The 20,044-nt window shown below is 42.6% G+C and overlaps 1 protein-coding gene across 1 annotated transcript in view; it reads left to right on the forward strand.

Annotated features, from left to right (window-relative positions):
• LOC124616668 (molybdenum cofactor biosynthesis protein 1-like) overlaps positions 1-20,044 on the forward strand; it is a 112,600-nt gene that overhangs the window by 39,254 nt on the left and 53,302 nt on the right. Inside the window, exons 2-3 of the mRNA XM_047144997.1 lie at positions 13,237-13,456; positions 17,196-17,422. Coding sequence (XP_047000953.1) covers positions 13,237-13,456; positions 17,196-17,422 — 447 coding nt within the window. The remainder of the gene's footprint in view (positions 1-13,236; positions 13,457-17,195; positions 17,423-20,044) is intronic.

The raw sequence follows: 20,044 nt of genomic DNA on the forward strand, positions 1-20,044 counted from the left end.
AGCTTGATACCGGAGCTGCAGTTTCATTGCTCAATCATGACACGTACAAACAACTGGGCAAACCTCTGTTGCGTGCCGCAAATGTTAAGTTAAATAGTTATTCAGGTCAGAATATCCCTGTGTTAGGACAGTGCACCCTTCTTGCAACATACAAGGGACAAACAAAACTTGTGTCATTTTACGTTCTTCGTTCTTCTACTGCAGTGAACTTGTTTGGTTTAGATTTATTTCAGTTGTTTAACATGTCTATAGTAAATCAGGACCTATCAGTGAACCAGCCTGTACCTCCGTGTACAGCGCAGAAATTCATTCGCTGGTCTATTTTCCTCTCGCATTACCGCTACGATATCTTTTATCGGTCCACTGCTAAGCACGGAAACGCCGATGCGTTGTCCCGTTTGCCTGTTGCTGAGGATAGAGCATTCGACTCTTCCGAACTTGCTTGTATGCTCATTGATTCGGAAACCGATGACGTGGTCAAATCGTTTCCGATTGATTTTCGTCGTGTAGCTACAGCCACAGCTGCTGACCCGGTCCTTGCTACCGTTTTGCGTTTTGTTGCTACGCAATGGCCTTTGTCAAAGTCTCGGATCGAGGATCCGTTGGTTCGCCGATTTTTTGCTCACAAGGAGAGACTTTTTGTTCGACGTGGTGTTTTGTTGTTGCGTTCTGATAATGATCAGTCCAGAGTCGTGGTCCCACGTTCGTTACAGTCCTCTGTTTTACGGCTTCTTCACCAAGGACATTGGGGTATAGTGCGAACGAAACAACTTGCTCGTCAGCACTGTACTTGGTTCGGCATCGATGCTGCGATTACGAATATGTGTTCTTCTTGCATGGCGTGTGCCGAACAACAATCAGCACCGCCGCGGAAAATATTTGCATGGCCAAAAGCCACTTCCCCTTGGCAACGCTTGCACATCGATTTTGCTGGTCCATTCTGGAATGCTCGGTGGTTTGTTCTGGTAGATGCCTTCAGTAATTTTCCTTTTGTTGTCCGGATGTCTTCCACGACGTCAACTGCCACCATCCAAGCGTTGTCTGCTATCTTTTGCATTGAAGGTCTTCCGCAGACTATTGTTTCTGACAATGGCCCACAATTCATGTCCGCAGAATTTCAGTCATTCTGCCAGGCCAATGGTATTCAACATCTGACATCCGCGCCGTTTTCGCCTCAGTCAAACGGTGACGCTGAACGATTGGTCCGGACTTTCAAGTCACAGATGTTGAAGTTGAAAGAGTCGCATTCTCGGGAGGACGCGTTGTTGCTCTTTTTGTCTTCGTATTGCTCTCAGCCCCGAGATGGTCGCTCGCCGGCTGAGTTGCTCCACGGTCGTCCTCATCGAACCTTGATGTCTTTGCTGCACCCGCCGCATCAGGTTCCTGTGCAGCGGCAGACTTCTGCTTTTGCTCCAGGCGACGTTGTATTTTATCGCAACTATCGAGGTTCACGGCGTTGGCTCGCAGGGCGCATTCTTCGCTGCCTCGGCCGCGTGATGTATTTGGTTTTGGGGGCCTCTGGTGAGGTGCGTTGGCATCTCAATCAGCTGCGCCTCTGTCGTCGCACGGGTTCTGCCGCTCCCCGTCTGCTTTCAGCGACGGTGCCGTCCGGTCAGCGCCCTGGGGACCCATCTACTGGCTCGCCTCATCCCCAGGTGTTACCGACGATGAATTCCATTTTGCCCCATGGCGACGCGCCGCTGCCGCTTCCGCCGCCGCCGCCTGTCCTCCAGCCGGCGCCGCCCACAGTGGACGCTTCGCTGCAGCCGCCAAGCGCCTCCCTGGGTCACGCGCCACCGATCGCTTCCCGTGACCAGCTGTCCTCCACCATGGAGCTCTTGCCCGCTCCGGACCACATGGCGTCTTCGCGGTTGACCCTTCGGCACCTCCTGTCTCTTTACGGGCACATACACCGCATGTTGACGTGCACCCTGGACTAGGTTTTCAGGCGTTTCCTAGATCCCCTCGCACCGAATGGCTGGGTGCGGGTGGCACAGCCTCGCCTGTTGTTAGTTTCCCCACCTCATCGCATATGTCAACATGGGGTCCTCCCCACGGCGGGCGGAAGCCTTATAACACGACTGTTCGCCGATTTGCGGGGGAGGAATGTGGTGTCACCGCCAGACACCACACTTGCTAGGTGGTAGCTTTAAATCGGCCGCGGTCCATTAGTACATGTCGGACCCGCGTGTCGCCACTGTCAGGGATTGCAGACCGAGCACCACCACAAGGCAGGTATCGAGATACGGACTAGCACTCGCCCCAGTTGTACGGACGACATAGCTAGCGACTATACTGACGAAGCCTCGCTCCTTTGTCGAGCCGATAGTTAGAATAGCCTTCAGCTAAGTCAATGGCTACGACCTAGCAAGGCGCCATTAGTAACATTGCATGTATCTAAAGAGTCTCACTTGTATCACCACATTCCCCAGATGTACCAAAAGGATGGATTAAAGTTAAGTATTACAGAAGCTATGTACTTTTCTGTATAGCATTCATTACGTATCCTGTTTCAGACCTCACGCCCATCTGCGTGAGCGTAGCGCATGCCTTTCGGCTTCCTCTTATTGTGTCTAGGCTGTCTTGTCTACACACAACAGAATATATTTGTTGAGTCAACGTATGTAAAGTGATTAACGTTGCAGGATCAGAGATCAATGTGAGTGTGAGATAAGCCACTGCAAATGTAAATGCAAATGCTGGTACGCCGTTGTACACTTGTCATGTGTCAGTTTGTGGGATGGAGTTCCATGCCTGTTGCACTTGGTTGGCCAATATAAGGACAGTTAATGATGTTTGTGGATGGGTTGAAGCTGTCATCAGATGATGTCCAATATGTGCTCGATTGGAGGTAGAGCTGGTTATCAAGCAAGCAAAGGCAATATGTTGACACACTATAGCATGTTGGCTTACAACAGCAGTATGTGAGCAAGTGTTATCCTATAGGAAAACACCTCCTGGAATGCTGTCAGCATTCGTGGGATTCATACAGACAGTTTTGTCAGTGGAAAAGCAAAAGCCATTGTTGATGCTCCAGGAGTAAAGACAATCAAGACATTGCTGAAGGTGCCACTAAGTGAGACAGGTTCATAGAGAACTGCAATAGAAGGCAAAATCGTCAAAAAAAAGGGAGCCGGAGATGCCCAGTGGGAGACAGGCCATTATAGGGTTAATGGCGATAGCAAAGAGAATGACACTCAGAATGGAACCCTGAGACACACCATTTTCCTGGATAAAGGTGTCCGACAAGGCAGACCCTTCATGCACCTCGAAAACTCAGTCTTTTAAAAATGTCTGAAGGAAACAGGGTAGGTGGCCATGGAAGCCCCACATGTGAAGAGTATGGAGGGTACTAGCTCTCTAGCAGGTGTCATAGGCCTTCTCCAAATCGAAAAACATGGCGACAATCTGGGATTTCTGCAGAAATCCATTCATGACTTGGGTGGGCAAAATAATGAGACGGTCCACTGCAGAATGCCGTGTTGAAAGCCACACTGTGCATTCATCAAAAATTGTGAGACTCGAGCCACCATATCATCCGGGCATGAATCATATGTCCCATCACCTTGCGAACACACTGGTAAGAGAGATGGAGTGGTAGCTAGAAGCTAATTTCGGCAAGAGCTGGATTTCCATCAATAAATTGAGTTGAAGTCTGCTGTTGTGGTCTTCATCCAACTACTGGTTTGGTGCATCTCACCAGCCTATTCCAGCCTTTGTAAGCCTCTTCATCTCTGCATAGTATTTCAACCTAAATCCACTTAGAATGGTGAACCACCATTCAGAGGATAACTTTTTAACAACACAGTTTGACTTCTGTAAAGGTTTCTATACTGAGAATCAAACATAATATCTCACAAATTCAATTCCAGTAGAATTAAATAGTGGAAATTATCCCCTCTGTAATCTTGCCAAAGCCTTTGACTGTTTAGATTAAAAAATTCTGTGAGGGGAAGCTAAAATAGTATGGCATTAAAAGTCTTCCCCTTGCATGGATTGAGTTGTACTTTAACTACAGAAAATGGAAGGTCACATTAACAAATGATAAGACAGGAATAAGATTAAACTCAAAAAGGGAGAACATAAAATATGATGTGGCACACAGTGTTTGCTGCCAAGTTCACAAAAATGATTTACTTCCGGCACTGGAGGGCTTAGGAAAAACTCTAATGTTTTGCAGTGCCACAAACTTATTGATGCAAGATCTAAACTCATCCATACCAGAAACATCCAGGAGAATAACAGAACAGGCGTGTACTGATCCACAGGTACCAGCTTAATGCCTAAAAACTTGTATTGTGCAGTTCTAAAGAAATGAAAGTGACTTACAGATACGAATATCAAAAGTAGGGATAAATGGGCAATTAGGCTCCCGTGTTCTAAGTTCCTGGGTATGCAGATACCACTCACGTGTGAGTTTAGCATGAACTCAGCAATTCAGAACTGCAATACTAGAAGCAAAAATAATTTCCATATATAAAAACCTAAAATCAGGGCTGCCACAAGTTTCTCCAAGTGAAATTCCCTGATATCTCTGATTCCACAGACACATTTTAGAATTTTTCCCCGACAAATTTTGAGGTCTCAAGGGGAGGTAAAGACATAAGTCGACAAAAGAATGTAAGGGCTTTGTATTTCTCCCCCATTTTGTTTTAGGGCGCAAAAACAACTAGGGTCATATGTGTCCATGCCAAAACTGTGAAACACAAAGGTGAGGAGAGGAGTTAAAAATGATTACATGTCAACGTTTAATGACAGGAGAGAGGACAGCTACAATCAGGGATGTGGAGAAAGGTCTATGAAGTACGCAATAGGTAAATGGAGGCCCAGAACTAAAAGTTAAATGGCCTTCACCATATTGCTACAACTGATAAGAAGTAAAACACGGTCGACAGCCCACGCATTGTTCACTAAAATGGCCAATAACTCAGATGGCAAACCCAAACGGGAACGTAAACGGTAAAAAAAAAGGGCACCCTCTGAGGAAACAGCAGACAGTTAAAAGTTGGGTGCAATGTACACAAAGTAGTGGGGGAGCACCACTTAACAAATGGTGATGGCTAAAAAGGCAGTGCCCAATATGCAACCTAGTTAAAATGACCTCCTCGCCCCAGGACGACTGAGAGGAGGTTGTCCAAGCCACTGGAAGAGGCTTAATAACCCAGAGCTTATTCCTATGAATGGAGGACCAGTGGCGATGCCAAAGTGACACCACCTCCTGACAGAAAGCAACAAGAGGTCATCAGAGGGAATGCAAGAATTATTGGGCTGAAGTACGAGGAATGCAGCTTTGGCAGCAGTGTCAGCAACCTCTTGGACCAATATGACCTGGAACCGACGTAAACATCACAGTGGCTCCATAAAAAGTGAGCAAGTGGAAGCTTTCCTGGAACCGGTGCACTAAGGGATGGACAGTCTACAGTGCACAGAGGCTTTGAAGGGTGCTGAGAGAGTCTGAGCAGTGACACAGTTGAAAAGAGTATGTCACCAGATGTACTCCATGATCTGATACAGGGTGAAGAGCTCTGCTGTAAATACTGAGAATGTGCCGGAAGTCAGTACCAAAAAATGTTGGTTGACGTTGAAGGCACACCTGACACCATGGTCAGTCCAAGAGCCATCAGTGTACACAAAGATACTGTTGCAAAAATCCATGCATAGGTCGTGAAACTGAAGGCGAGCCTGAAGGTCAAGGTGAAGATGGGCTGCCGCATGAAGCCAAGATGGTGAAGGGTTCACACCCATCGAAAAAGCTGCAGGGAGCATGAAGTCGGAGGACCAAGATAGTTTTGTATAAAGCAGGAGCTTCAGGAATTTTGTAGTTTCAATGAATGGAAGAGCAACAAGCCTAAGACGTCCGGTGGCTGCACGAAAAGCATTATTCGACACATTGGCATTGCTGTCAGGCTTCCTCAGAGCCATAATCTGTTGGTAGCAGGCACCCACTGCAGTAGTAGCCCTCGGGTGGCCTGAGCAAGGTATGTCACTGATAGTTCCTGTCCCTCTCTATCTCTTCCATGTCCGAACAACATTGCCATGGTTCACTCCACGATGTCTGGACACTACCCTTGCTGAGAGCCCTTCTTGGCAAAGTGTAATAATGCAGATGCAATCAAACTGCAGTAAGGATCATCTAGGCATTGTTGAACTACAGACAACATGCCCTGAATTCCTCATGTCGACAGCAGAAGAAAGCCGACACTTCTGTAGGACCTCATGGAGCAGGATCCTCTTGCCTCTGTGCCCTGTAGCAGTGAGTTTTCGCAGACTGACACTTGGCAGCTGCCGAGGTGACACCCCTTCCTATTGTCCTCATCGTGACTGTCCTCCAATGGAACTTTTGCAGACTTTGATCCAACAAAGAGGATTTATGACTGCTTTTAGAATCGCAGCTTCTACTTGTACTCTGCCTTCAGGAAACAAAATTGCATCCTCGCGACTGCTTTGAGCTTTTGTATTTCTTCCTGGTCTGTTTTGACCTTCCGCTCGAGGTTGGCATTCTGTCTCATGAAGGAGTCATGCTGCTCATATGGGATGACATTCATAGTCAACCCATCCATCTCCCTGACTACCTGTCATCAAGCTGTTGCAGTCTGTCTTTTCCTTCCTCACTTGAACTTTTCCCTTTCTACCATTTACATCCCTCAATCATTTGATGTCACCAGGTTCGACTTCCTCCAGCTTATTGGACAGCTTCCTCGGCGATTTCTGCTGCTTGGGGACTTTAATGCACACCATCCCATTTGGGGCTCTTCCAGAACCTATCCGAGAGGTGCCCTCTTCGCTGCCATTCTTAATCAACTTAACCTTTTCATCTTTAACACAGAAGCACCCATGTTGCTTTCAGACTCGTCGCACTCCCATTCCCATTTGGACCTTTCCTTCTTCACTGCCCGTCCTGCACATCATCTTGAACGGTCCGTTCTTTCTGACACCTACTCGAGCGACCATTTCCTGTGTGCTATCCATTTGCTGACTCCTACCCCACCTCCGTGCACATCGAAATGGCAGCACACTAAGGCTGACTGGAGACTTTACCCCGCCCTGGCGACCTTCAACGAACATGATTTCCACAGTTGTCACAGGTGGAATTTCTTACAAACATTATCCTTACCGTCGCAGAACATTCCATTCCTCACACTTCCTCTTTACCATGCTGTGTCCCAATCCTTTGGTGGACTGAAGCCTGCTGCGATGGAATTCGCATTCTTCAGGATAACCAAAAAGGTAGCTGAACTTCGTTCACTAGTTCTTTTAACAGTTTCACCCCCCTCTTCCATCGTGTGCACCAACTTCCGATGGTTCTCTGGGAGCAAGATCCATTCCCCAATTTTCATCCTGACAGTAGCAGACAGTATCATCGTGTACCATATTGCTATCTCCAACACCTTGGGTCGCCATTTTGCAGAAATTTTGAGCTCCTCCCACTATCATCCTGCCTACCTCTATTGGAAATGGGCAGAGAAGACTCAGGCAATACCCTTCTCTTCTCAGAATCGTGTGTGTTACTGTGCTGCCTTTACTATGAGGAAGCTAGCTCACGTTCTCACTTTATCTCAATCCTCTGCCCTGGACCAGACACTGTTAATTTTCAAATGTTGCAGCACCTTTCTCTTGTGGGCAAGCACTTTTTGCTTAATACGTACAACCGGACCTGGGCAGAGGGCATGTTATTAAGCCACTGTTGTGAAGCCACTGTTATACCCACACCTAAGCCCGGTAAGGACAAACAACTTCCTTCTGGCTATCACCCACTTTGTTTACCCATGTCATGAATGGTTTTCTGTGGAAATCCCAGACTGGCTGTGTTTTTCAATTTGGAGAAAGCCTACGACATTTGTTGGGGACTAGTATCGTTTGTACTCTCTACACATGGCGCCCACTTCCTGTCTTATCATTTGTTAATGTGACCTTCCATTTTCTGTAGTTAAAGTACAACTCAGTCCATGCAAGGGGAAGACTTTTAATGCCATACTATTTTAGCTTCCCCTCACAGAATTTTTTAATCTAAACAGTCAAAGGCTTTGGAAAGATGACAGAGGGGTTAATTTCCACTATTTAATTCTACTGGAATTGAATTTGTGAGATATTATGTTGGATTCTCAGTATAGAAGCCTTTAGAGAAGTCGAACTGTGTTGTTAAAAAGTTATTCTCTGAATGGTGGTTCTCCATTCTAAGTGGATTTAGGTTGAAATACTATGCAGATGAAGAGGCTTACAAAGGCTGGAATAGGCTGGTGAGATGCACCAAACCAGTAGCTGGATGAAGACCACAACAGCAGACTTCAACTCAGTTTATTGATTGAAATCCAGCTCTTGCCGAAATTAGGTCTCTGTCTCTCTCTCTCTCACTCTCTCTCTCTCTCTCTCTCTCTCTCTCTCTCTCTGACACACACACACAAAAACACACACACACACACACACTCTTCCTACTAGCTACCACTCCATCTCTCTTACCAGTGTGTTCGCAAGGTGATGGGACATATGATTCATGCCCGGATGATATGGTGGCTCGAGTCTCACAATTTTTGATGAATGCACAGTGTGGCTTTCAACACGGCATTCTGCAGTGGACCGTCTCATTATTTTGCCCATCCATGTCATGAATGGTTTTCTGCAGAAATCCCAGATTGTCGCTGTGTTTTTTGATTTGTGAGAAGGCCTATGACACCTGCTAGAGAGCTAGTACCCTCCATACTCTTCACATGTGGGGCTTCCATGGCCACCTACCCTGTTTCCTTCAGACATTTTTAAAAGACCGAGTTTTCGAGGTTCATGAAAGGTCTGCCTTGTCGGACACCTTTATCCAGGAAAATGGTGTGTCTCAGGGTTCCATTCTGAGTGTCATTCTCTTTGCTATCACCATTAACCCTATAATGGCATGTCTCCCACTGGGCATCTCCGGCTCCCTTTTTTTTGACGATTTTGCCTTCTATTGCAGTTCTCTATGAACCTGTCTCACTTAGTGGCATCTTCAGCAATGTCTTGATTGTCTTTACTCCTGGAGCATCAACAATGGCTTTCGCTTTTCCACTGACAAAACTGTCTGTATGAATCCCACGAACGCTGACTGCAAATTTGTATGTCCGTCTGGTTATTTGACCTGTTGTGCTGCCATTCACAAACAGCATTCCAGGAGGTGTTTTCGTACAGGATAACACTTGCTCACATACTGCTGTTGTAAGCCAACATGCTATAGTGTGTCAACATATTGCCTTGGCTTGCTCGATAACCAGCTCTACCTCCAATCGAGCACATATTGGACATCATCTGATGACAGCTTCAACCCATCCACAAACATCATTAACTGTCCTTATATTGGCCAACCAAGTGCAACAGGCATGGAACTACATCCCACAAACACACACACATGACACATGTACAACAGCGTATCAGCATTTACATTTACATTTGCAGTGGCTTATCTCACACTCACATTGATCTCTGATCCTGCAACGTTAATCACTTTACATACATTGTCTCAACAAATATATTCCTGGTATTTCATTACTCTACATTAATTATTTTTGGGTGTTGCAAATTTTTCCGTCAGAGTACCTGGCCTTTCTTTAACCATCCCTGGTGCAATGCAGAATTCTCTTCCCAGTAGCGAGAAAATGCCGTTTTTCCAGTTTTTAAATCAGATAAATTGCCTCTTCAAACGGACAGCTGTCGTCCAGATTGTTTACTCAGTGTCCTGCAAGTTACTTGAACATATGGTTAGTCGAAGGCTGTATTGTGTCCTTGAATCCCCGGATCTTTTGGCTTCGATCCAGGGTGCTTTTCGCCAAGGGTGCTCTACTGAAGATAATTTAGTCCACTTGAAGTGTGCTAGCTGAACAGCTTTTGCTCAGCATCAGTTCCTTGTTGCAGTTTTCATTGATCTGCGTGTATATCTTATGATACCACATGGTGCCATAACGTCCTTGCCACCTTAAAGGAGTGGGGCCTCCATGGCCCACTCCTGATTTTTATCCAGAACTTTCTTCCATGTCACACTTTTTGGGTACAGGTTGGTGCCTCCTGTAGCATCCCCCCCTGCAGGAGAAGGGGCTTGCACAAGGTTCTGTTTTGAGTGCCACTCTCCTTTTTGTGGCTATCAATGATCTGGTGGCAGCTGCATGGCATATGGTGTCCCCATCTTTCCTGTTCATCCACGACGGCTATTGCTGGAGGCAGAATGCAGGGAGCAATACACCAAGCACAATCCTGGGCTTTCACTCATAGCATCCATTTTTTGCCTGCCATGACCTATGTTATGCATTTCTGTCATTGTGTTTTTTAGGACCGGTCTTAGATGCCTAGTTGACATGGGTTCCCCGTCTTTGTCAACTAAAGTAGACATGTAGGTTGCACCTGAATGCTCTTCTATGCCTCAGCGACACTGACCACGGTGTGGCCCACTCTACTTTGATATGGCTGTATGCAGCATTGGTGAAGTCACACCTAGATTACAGGAATCTCTCATATGACTTTTCATCAGCTTCGACATTACGTCTGGATTCGATACACTATTGTGGGGTAAGACTGGTAACAGGTGCCTTTGGACTAGGGAGCAGTTCCACTATTGTGGGTTCTGCACCATCAAAAATTGATGGCAGCTGCTCACCCATAGTACCCTAACTGTCATCTCCTCTTTCCAGATACGAGATCTACCTCCCAAATCGGCAACACAGATCTGGGGTTAAGATCACCAAGTTAGAGTCTTGGTCCAGCACACAGTTTTAATCTGCCAGGAAGTTTCATATCAGTGCACACTATGCTGCAGAGTGAAAATCTCATTCTAGAAAAAGCTTTATCTGTAATTCTCTTTACGTATTGGCTATTTTCTTCACATATGGGGGACATGGTCTCATCTGAAAAGTGAAAGCATGCCTGTAAAAGAAAGGGAAGGGGGGGGGGGGGGCTGTTCTCAATTCTTGAGCAGTGACCCTCTTGGTCCTTTTTTTTTTTTTTTTTTTTTTTTTTTTTTTTTTTTTTTTTTTTTTTTTTTTTTTTTTTTTTTAAAACCTTTGCAATTTGGGTGAGTTTATGTTCAATCCTTGCACCCAATTTACTCTTTCATCTACCTACTTTTTTTCAAGTCAAGCAGAACGATATTTATGCCCATTGCTTAATACCTGTTTGTATAACTTACAATGCTGGTATTTATGAATTTTTTAGCATTTGACTCCGGAAAGACCATTTTTCTTTGTAGTGAGGTCTTGCCAACAGCAAATTTTCTGGATGGAAAGTCGCTCAATCTGCTCATATACTTTAAAATTTAAAAGTAAATCTAGCAATGCTAGAATGTATACAAAATACTGATATACCCATTTTCAAGTTGTTGTTTAAAGATTCGCGACTTTTAAAACTTACGTAGATTATCTTTTTGATGATAGAACTTTACATAAGAAGTTATTAAGAACATTGTGCATATCACATGATGAACAAAGCAATGAATGACTAAAGCAATGTTATCAACCCTCATTCATTGACACATGTAATAAATTCATCAAAACAGTGAAGTTCAGAGCTGTTATAAAAATTTCTGAAATTAAAAGTATACATTGCCTAATGAATGTATTATTTTGATGTGAAAGAACACAATAATTATTATTTTTGGAATGTAATAATTCACTATGGCTTCATTTTAATTCTAATAAGTTTCACACTGTAATGAAACATTGTCTAAATGCCTCTCTCTCTCTCTCTCTCTCTCTCTCTCTCTCTCTCTCTCTCTCTCTCTCTCTCTCTCCCTCTCATTTGTAATAACTTACCGCTGTTATTTTGTATTAGTATTGCAGTCATTACATTAAAATTGGCTATATTGATTCTGCAATTTATACTATTATATTATTGCTAAGAATTGATTTAAAGAATAAACGTATATATTTATTTGTAGGATATTGTAAATTTATACCACTGGAACTCTTTCAAAATATTTGATTGCGTAATACTGCCAATAAATACAATGACTTTCTTTCATCTGTTTATAATTGTAATAGATGTTGGACGCTTTGACTCCAAGTATGTTATACAGAAACGCAGTGATTTTTTACAAAAGGCAAAACTATGTGTTCGAAGAATTGTGGAGAGGAGGGTACGTGATGTATTTTAAGTAGGTTATAAAGAGTAACTATAACAACAAAAACAATAAATTATTGATACATTTATTTAATTGAATAGATAAAAAATCTACTCACCAAGCGGCAGCAGAACATACACATAAAAGACAGTGGCTCTTCCAGACAGAAGCGTTGAAGGGGAAGGAAGAAGGGTAAAGGAAAAGGCCTGGAGAGTTCCATGAAAAGGTGTAGATTTTGGGAAAGTCACACAGAACTGCGGATCAGGCGAGAAATAGAAACGACACATGTCATATACCAGCTATTATGTAAACACTGTTCAGCTTTCTACATCTGCATGACTACCACCAAATTATCAGTTAGGATAAATGGGCATAGGCGTAGTGTATATACTGGGAACTCGCAATATCCTGTTGCAGAGCATGCTCTTCAACATGGCATACGTGACCTCAGCACTTGTTTCACCACACATGCCACCTGTATTCTTCCGCCAGACACCAGTTTCTCAGAACTCCGCAGGTGGGAACTAGCACTAAAACATGTCCTTGGTTCTCACCACCCACCTCGCCTTAATTTACGTTAATTTCTCCTGTCTCAGCTATTCTTCACTGTAATTACTCTTTGCTTCACTCCGTTTTAGCTTTCTACATCTTTCATTGTCTTTCCCGTCTGTTTTCACTGCCCCCTCCCACAGCTGTTGCATACAATACACTTAGCTTCTCACTCTTATTAACTCATGTACAGTTTTAGTAGTAATCTCTGTCTTGCATATTACCCTGTCTTCCACCTTTAAGCTCTCAGGTTTCCGAATCTTGCCCGATGCACTCCCCAACAATTAGTCTCTCCTTCTCATCCTGTACGGTAAGTCACCCATGACCCATGTTTCTGGGTAACTTTACCAAAATCTACCCCTTTTTTTAGACCTCTCCAGTCCTTTTCCTTCACCCTTCTTGCTTCCCCTGCAACCCTTCAGCCTGAAGAAGGAGTCACTGGCTCCAAACGCTTGCCTATCACAACAGTGTTTTATGTGTGTGTTCTGCCATTGCTTGGTGAGTAGATTTTTTATCTATCGAATTAAATGATTTTATAAAGAGTACCTGTGTGTGCTGTTTTTATTGGTATACAACTTGTTATAAACAAAACTTATTTTTACCATTTAATATGTTTCCAGATATTTACCAGTGGTAAAGATGAAATTGGGTTGATTGTACTTGGTTCTGACAAGACACAGAATCCACTTGGTTACCCAAATGTGAGTGTGGAATTTCCTCTTGCACTGCCTACATGGCAGATGATATCCTTTGTGGAGAAAGCTTTACATGAAAGTGAAATAAAAACAGATTGGATAGATGGTGTTGTTGTTGGCATGCAAGTCTTTATAGCACTCAGAGGTCGCGATCTGCGACTGTTTTTACAAGTGGCAAGAGAACTTTTAATCTTGTTGCTTGTTTTGTCACTGAAAGATGCAAATATTTTAGAATGTAGTGCCCTATGTATATCTGTTAGAATAGCCACAAGGTCTGAAAGTTATTTTCAAATGATTGAGCTCTTCTACAGAGTATTGAAATTCACAGATACTTCCAACCTGGTCCACCAATGTCTTACATACTCCTCTTCCTCCATGGATTGTTTCCAGCATTTGGAGATGAAACATTAGGAAGCAAAACGTGCCTTACAAACAAAATCTAATGAACATATAATTAAATTAAACAAAGATGTAATGTTGCACTCTCAGGTAAGACTGATCTTGAATGCAAAGCCAAAGTGGAAATTAAATGTACGCTGCAACATTCATCTCAGTTTTTGTTATTGAAATTATTCACAGTGCCATAGGGAGAACTGAGTTTATGTGTTTTATAGAGTCAGATACACACTGTGGCACAGGGTGCTGTCTGTTATTCTCCTGACTATGATGTCCAGGAATGGTAGTCTTCCTTCTTCTTTGGTCTCCATAGTGAATTTGATTTTGTGGCGTGTGGAGTTCAGATGTACAAAGAAGTCAAGAAGTTTGTCTCTTCCATGAGGCCAGATGACAAGTGTGTTATCCACATAACAGAAGAAGAAGAAGAAGATGGATTTCCATTTGGATGACATCAGGGCCTCTTCCTTGAAGTGCACCGTAAACATATTCACAATCTCTGGTCAGAGTGGGCTGCCTATTGCGACTCCATCTGTTAGCGGGAGGGGGGTGTGCCACGAGTCAGTGAAGTGGGAAAGTTGACCAAGTAATATGCGTGACGTGTCATACCTCGACCGATATTGAGAACAGAATAAAAAATTCAGAGGCATTACTTTTCAGCACTCCCATGCATATTCTGTATGCAAGAAAGCAGGTTTCTCATTCAGAAATTCTATTTCAGTGTTGGTTGTGTACACAAAGACCGTGTTAAGCATAATGGAAGAAGGAGAAATGTTTATCAGCATTCCAGATTTGGCAGTGGCAGGCTCATGGTCTGGTGAGACTCTGGTTTATTGTTTCACTATATTGCTGCTTGCATTGCTCAGAATCTCATTTTGTGTGAACATAGAATTGGTAGGTTCAGGAGGGCCATGCTAAATGCCTTGCAGGGTCTCCGTAGTGCCATCCAACTAGCACCTGAGAGGGCAGACAAGTGTTCGCTCATGCGTACATGATCCTGCAGTGAAGTTGTGTACATTTAGTCAGGAAGTGGGCTTGTATACAGTGAGACAAGTATCCACACATACAATGTGATGGCATCTGGAGCAGCACAGACTGTCAAGCCATTAATGCAGCTCTAGAGAGAGTTGAACTGACAGCGGTGCAACTGACAACAATGCCAGACACAGGAATTTCACTGTGTCATTGTATCAGATGAGTCTCGGTTCTGCAACATCGTCACAATTGATGTACTTGTGTGTGGAGGCTCTGATGCCAACAGACCTGGCCAGATTGTACCTGTCATTCACATGCAGGTCCAGCATGTGATGTGATGGTTTGGGGTGCAACTGGATACATGTCACAACCTCTGGTTCACATAGCCAGTAATTTGGACAGCAGCCATTGCATTTGTGTTTTGTTAAGGCCTATCGCTGTACCCTATTTTCAAGGGCTCCGTGATGTTATCTTTTAACAGGATAATGCAAGACTTTACATCACCTGATCTGTACTGAGCTACCTCGATACAGAGAGTGTTCCACTGTTGCCGTATCCAGCATTTCCTTCAAATCTGTCACCTGTGGAGAACGTCTGTTCACAGGATGCCAAGAGATGGGTATGCCACCAGTCGCCAGCCACCAGTCACCAGCTACTACAGTTGAAGAACTCTGACATATGACATACAGTTGAGTAGCATGAAATGATGTACCCACGGCTGTAATCCAACCTCGATTTAATATCCAGTGTGATGAGAGCTGTTCTGCTGTTCCAGTTTCAATACTGAAATTCATATATTATTTTTATGCTGTCCTAACCAGACTGGACTGTGGTGTCATACAGCATAAAATATCTTACAATGTGTTGAATCAATGATGAGAAGTGTAGAACAGCCAGCAGGGGAAAGATGTTGACAATGAGACAGCTTTTATGTATAACAGCAGTACAGTGTTTCACAGTGCATAATGCTTCCGCAGATTGAGAACAAAATGTGTGGTTTGCTTTCATCCATTTTCACAAACATAGCCTTGAAAAATAATGTTGACATTACTGTGCATTTCACTCTGAGGCATATTGCACTCTGAGAATGTTCATCGAATTCAGTTACTTTGTATTATATTTCAGCAACAGTGACATAATAGCAAATTGGACTGTACAAGTTTTTATGGATTATTTTTCCAGAGACACACTACCATTTCTTCAGATTTATTTAATTTGGGTATAAATCCTTTCCAGCATATATGCTGTACACAAAATGTTGAACATAAAATGTAGCTATCTGCTGATTTAACATCTTGCTGAGTATACCAGTACAATGTTTTGTTGTAACAAATAGTTCAATGTATTTTACACACTTATAAACTTATTTATACAGTTATAGTAATTTATACTATTACATTAATGTTGTACCTTAATGTTCTGGAAGATGATATTATAAGGAACGTCATACTTTTCCTGGATGATAGAGTTGTCTATAATGAATTATTGCCTGAAAAAAATCTGCACAAATTTGAGTCAGATCATAACATTTCAAATTGCTCCAAAGATAGGCAACTGAGTTTAAGTTTTCAGAAATGTACATTGGAGCACATCACAAAACAAATAAAAGACAGTATTGTATGACTACATTATCAAATAATCACAGTTTTAATTGGTCAACTCATACAAATATCTGGATGAAATGAAATGGTGACATAGACTCACTTGTAGGCAAAGCAGAATGCAGACTTCAATTCATTGGTAAGATACTGGAAAATGCAAACAGTCTATAGAGGACATTGCTTACAAAATACTTGTGTGGCCCATTCTAGAATATTGCTTAAGTACGACCCATAACAAATAAGGCTAATGGCAGACATTGAATGTATACAAAATAGTGTAGCATGATTGATCATAGATTTATTTGATGCATGGGAGAGCATCAAGAAGCTACTAAAAATTGGAAATGCCAGACAAGTGAAGATAGACGCCAAATATATGACAAAACCCAACTTATGAAATTTCAGGAACCTGTATTAAGCGAGGTATTTAGGGATTATACAATAACTACATATGTATCACTCCTATAGGGACCATGAAGGCAAGATTAATTACAGCATGCACAGAACCATTTAAAGAATCATTCTTCCCACACTCCACATGAGCATTGAATGAGGATAAGCCATAATGTGTGGTACAACAATGTACTTTGTCGGACAAACCCACAGTGGTTTATACAGTGTGCATGGAGACATGGAATCAGTTGACAGTAGCTGGGTAATGGTTCATATTGATTCCCATTTCCCTGTTGCAGTAGGTGATCTTATGCCTCTAATTATTTTTTCATTGCTATCTTAACTTGCATTCTCCAGTTCAGTTTATTAACCCTTCTTATCTCTTTGTATTAGGGCAAATGTACAGTTAACTTTTAAGGAATTTGTATTTTCAATTTATCAACTGGAGTTTTGTTTCATATGCAGCAACAATGTTACAAATTATTTGTTTCAGTTTCTTTAGAATAATTTGCTGTTTCACAGGTGCCTTGAAGAAAATAAAAGATCTCGAAAGTGTCTTAATGACACCCGATGGCCTCATGTTGACAAGACAGCTGGTTGCCTTGCAGAGGGCAGGGCTTGACGGTCTGAACATCAGCTTAGACACCCTGCAGTCCCAACGCTACAACCAGATCATGAGGAGGAAAGGCTGGGAGCGTGTCATGGCTGGCATAGATCTAGCCTTGCAACTTGAATACGAACCTGTGAAGGTATTACTAGTGCAGCTGTCATCGCATGCAGACTTTCATAAACAAAAGATATAAATCTGTTGTTAAGAATATCAATACAAGAATCACCATTTTAAAGCAGTACGCCCTCACCCTCACCCCCATCCCCGCTCCCACCCTCACCGCTGTCTCCACACTGCAGCTGTAAGTGAAGGAAGGTATATTAAGACAGAAGAAGTAAATTTTAGCTGACGATGCTAACAGTTTCGTAGTTTATACAACATAAAAAAGTATGGCTTGCAAGTTTACCAATTATTGTCAACATGAGGCCATCGGTTGTCATTAAGACACTTTTGAGATCTTTATTTTCTTCAAGGCACCTGTGAAACAGGAAATTATTCTAAAGCAACTGAAACAAATAATTTGTAATTGGTATCTTATATTTTCCTCCCAAGGGAGCATTATGAAACTCAAGATCTTTACAGTTTCTCTTTTTTTCTTTTGTGTCTTTAGTTTAAAATAAGTATCCACTATTGTGGTGCCATTTTGAAAAAAATACTCGATTGTTTGGAAAAATTATTCTTAATTCTATAGTCACACTTTTGTTGTATCTAAGTACTACTGGTTTCAGTAGCAAGTACCAGCATCAGTTCATCTTATTATCAAAAATTTCTTTGCAAAATAAAAGCTGACCACTGTGGCCAAGCGGTTCTAGGCACTTCAGTCCGGAACCGTGCTGCTGCTACGGTCGCAGGTTCGAATCCTGCCTCAGGCAGGGATGTCCTTAGGTTAGTTAGGTTTAAGTAGTTCTAAATTTGGGGGACTGATGACCTCAGATGTTAAGTCCCATAGTGCTTAGAGCCATTTGAACCATTTTGCAAAATAAAAAGCTTCTGTACAACTACAAACTAGACATACCATTTTCAGGGTGCAGTTCACATCTATTGAAAGCACAACAGTGACCTTTACTTTTAGTAGATAAGACACCTACTGGGGTAAGTGACTTGATGACTGCACACAAGAAGTTGTCATTTATTCCGTATGTAGCTACCATGTAGACTCACTTTTTTCGTATTTGTTTGTCCTTACTCTTCCAAAAGGTTAAACCTTGTCTCTGCAGCCACAGCTTCCTCTCTTCAGCAGTTGTCTTCATCTCCATGTGTGAAGAAAATCCCATTCATTGATCACATTGTTTAAGTAGGATGTTCTCAGTCATCCCCTTGTTTTCTTACCTACGATCTTGCCTTCAGAAATGTTTTTTAAAAGATTATCGTCTCCAGTTAAGTGTCCAGTGTATTTTGCTTTGCCCTGGCCTATAACTTTCAGTGGTTTTTTCTTCTCTCCTATTTCCTTTAATTTTTCTGTCAATGCAGCTAGTTCTTGTACTTCTCCTCCAGAACCACATTTCAGCAGGTTTGAGGCGAGCTTCCTTTGGCTTTTCTAATGTACAGATTTTGCATCTGTGTGTCAGAACACTCCACACAAAGGTCTTTACAAATATTTTGTTAATGTGGAAGCTGATATGGTTATTCAGTTGCAGCTTCTTCTTATTTTGGAAGGAATTCTTCACCTGTGCTATTCTTTTCTTGAATGTCTTGAAATATTGATTGTTTTCTTTCAAAAAGCTACTGAGATATTGAATTTCAGTTGCTTTCTTGAGTTGCTCATTGCCTGTTCTTGTGTCAGTCCTACCTCCACCTCCTTTCTTGTCTGTAGCCATAACTTTTGTCTTCTTTGTATTCATTTTTAGCTTTAGTTTTACCATTTCTAGAGTTAAGGCCTGAAACATTTTATTTAGTTCCTACTTTGATTTACTATTGTGATGTCATCAATCTGCAGTGTATATGCATGCAATTAAGTTTCCATATCGACATCATGCTCCAAAAACCACCTAACTGTGTGTGGCAGGGGGTACGTCTCATGCCACCAACTGATCCCCTCTGCCTTGTTCCACTTGTGAACAGTGCCTGAGAAGAGTGACTGTCAGTACACTTCTGTATTATCTCTAACTTCTCAAATTTTCTTCACGTGATCATTTCGTGAATTGTATATGAGAGAAACTATTATGTTGTCAGACTCTTCTCGGAAACTACTCTCTCGAAATTTGGGTAGTAAATCTTTCCGTGATGCACAACTGCTCTCTTATGGCATCTACCACTGGAGTTGCTGAGCATCTCTGTAATGATCTCACAGTGACTAAATGATCCTGCGACAAAACACTCCGCACTTCGTTGGATCTTCTTTCTCTCTTCTGTCAGTCCTACTGGGTAAGGACACAGGGGTAATTTACATTCACTTAAGATTCTTCCTGTGGATGTTAGTCTGGCATCTGCTTTTCTATTGCAGTTGTATGTGGTCATTCCACTTTAAGGTTGCTCTGGATAGTTACTTCTAGATATTTTATGGTAGATTCTGTTTCCAGCAATTTGTCATTAATAGTGTAGTTGTACAGTATTGGATTTCTTTTCCTGTGTGTGTGTGTGTGTGTGTGTGTGTGTGTGTGTGTGTGTGTGAGTGATATGTTACATTTATTTATGTGCAGGGTCAACTGCCAGAGCCTGCATCATTCACCAATCCTCTGCAGGTCATTGTGCAAATTGATACTGCCTTCTGTTGTTGCTACTTTCTGATGGACAAGTGAGAGTACCTGTGAACAATATTAAG

The sequence above is a fragment of the Schistocerca americana genome, chromosome 5 (genome assembly GCF_021461395.2).
Source record: "Schistocerca americana isolate TAMUIC-IGC-003095 chromosome 5, iqSchAmer2.1, whole genome shotgun sequence".
In the NCBI taxonomy this organism is placed as follows: Eukaryota; Metazoa; Arthropoda; class Insecta; order Orthoptera; family Acrididae; genus Schistocerca; species Schistocerca americana.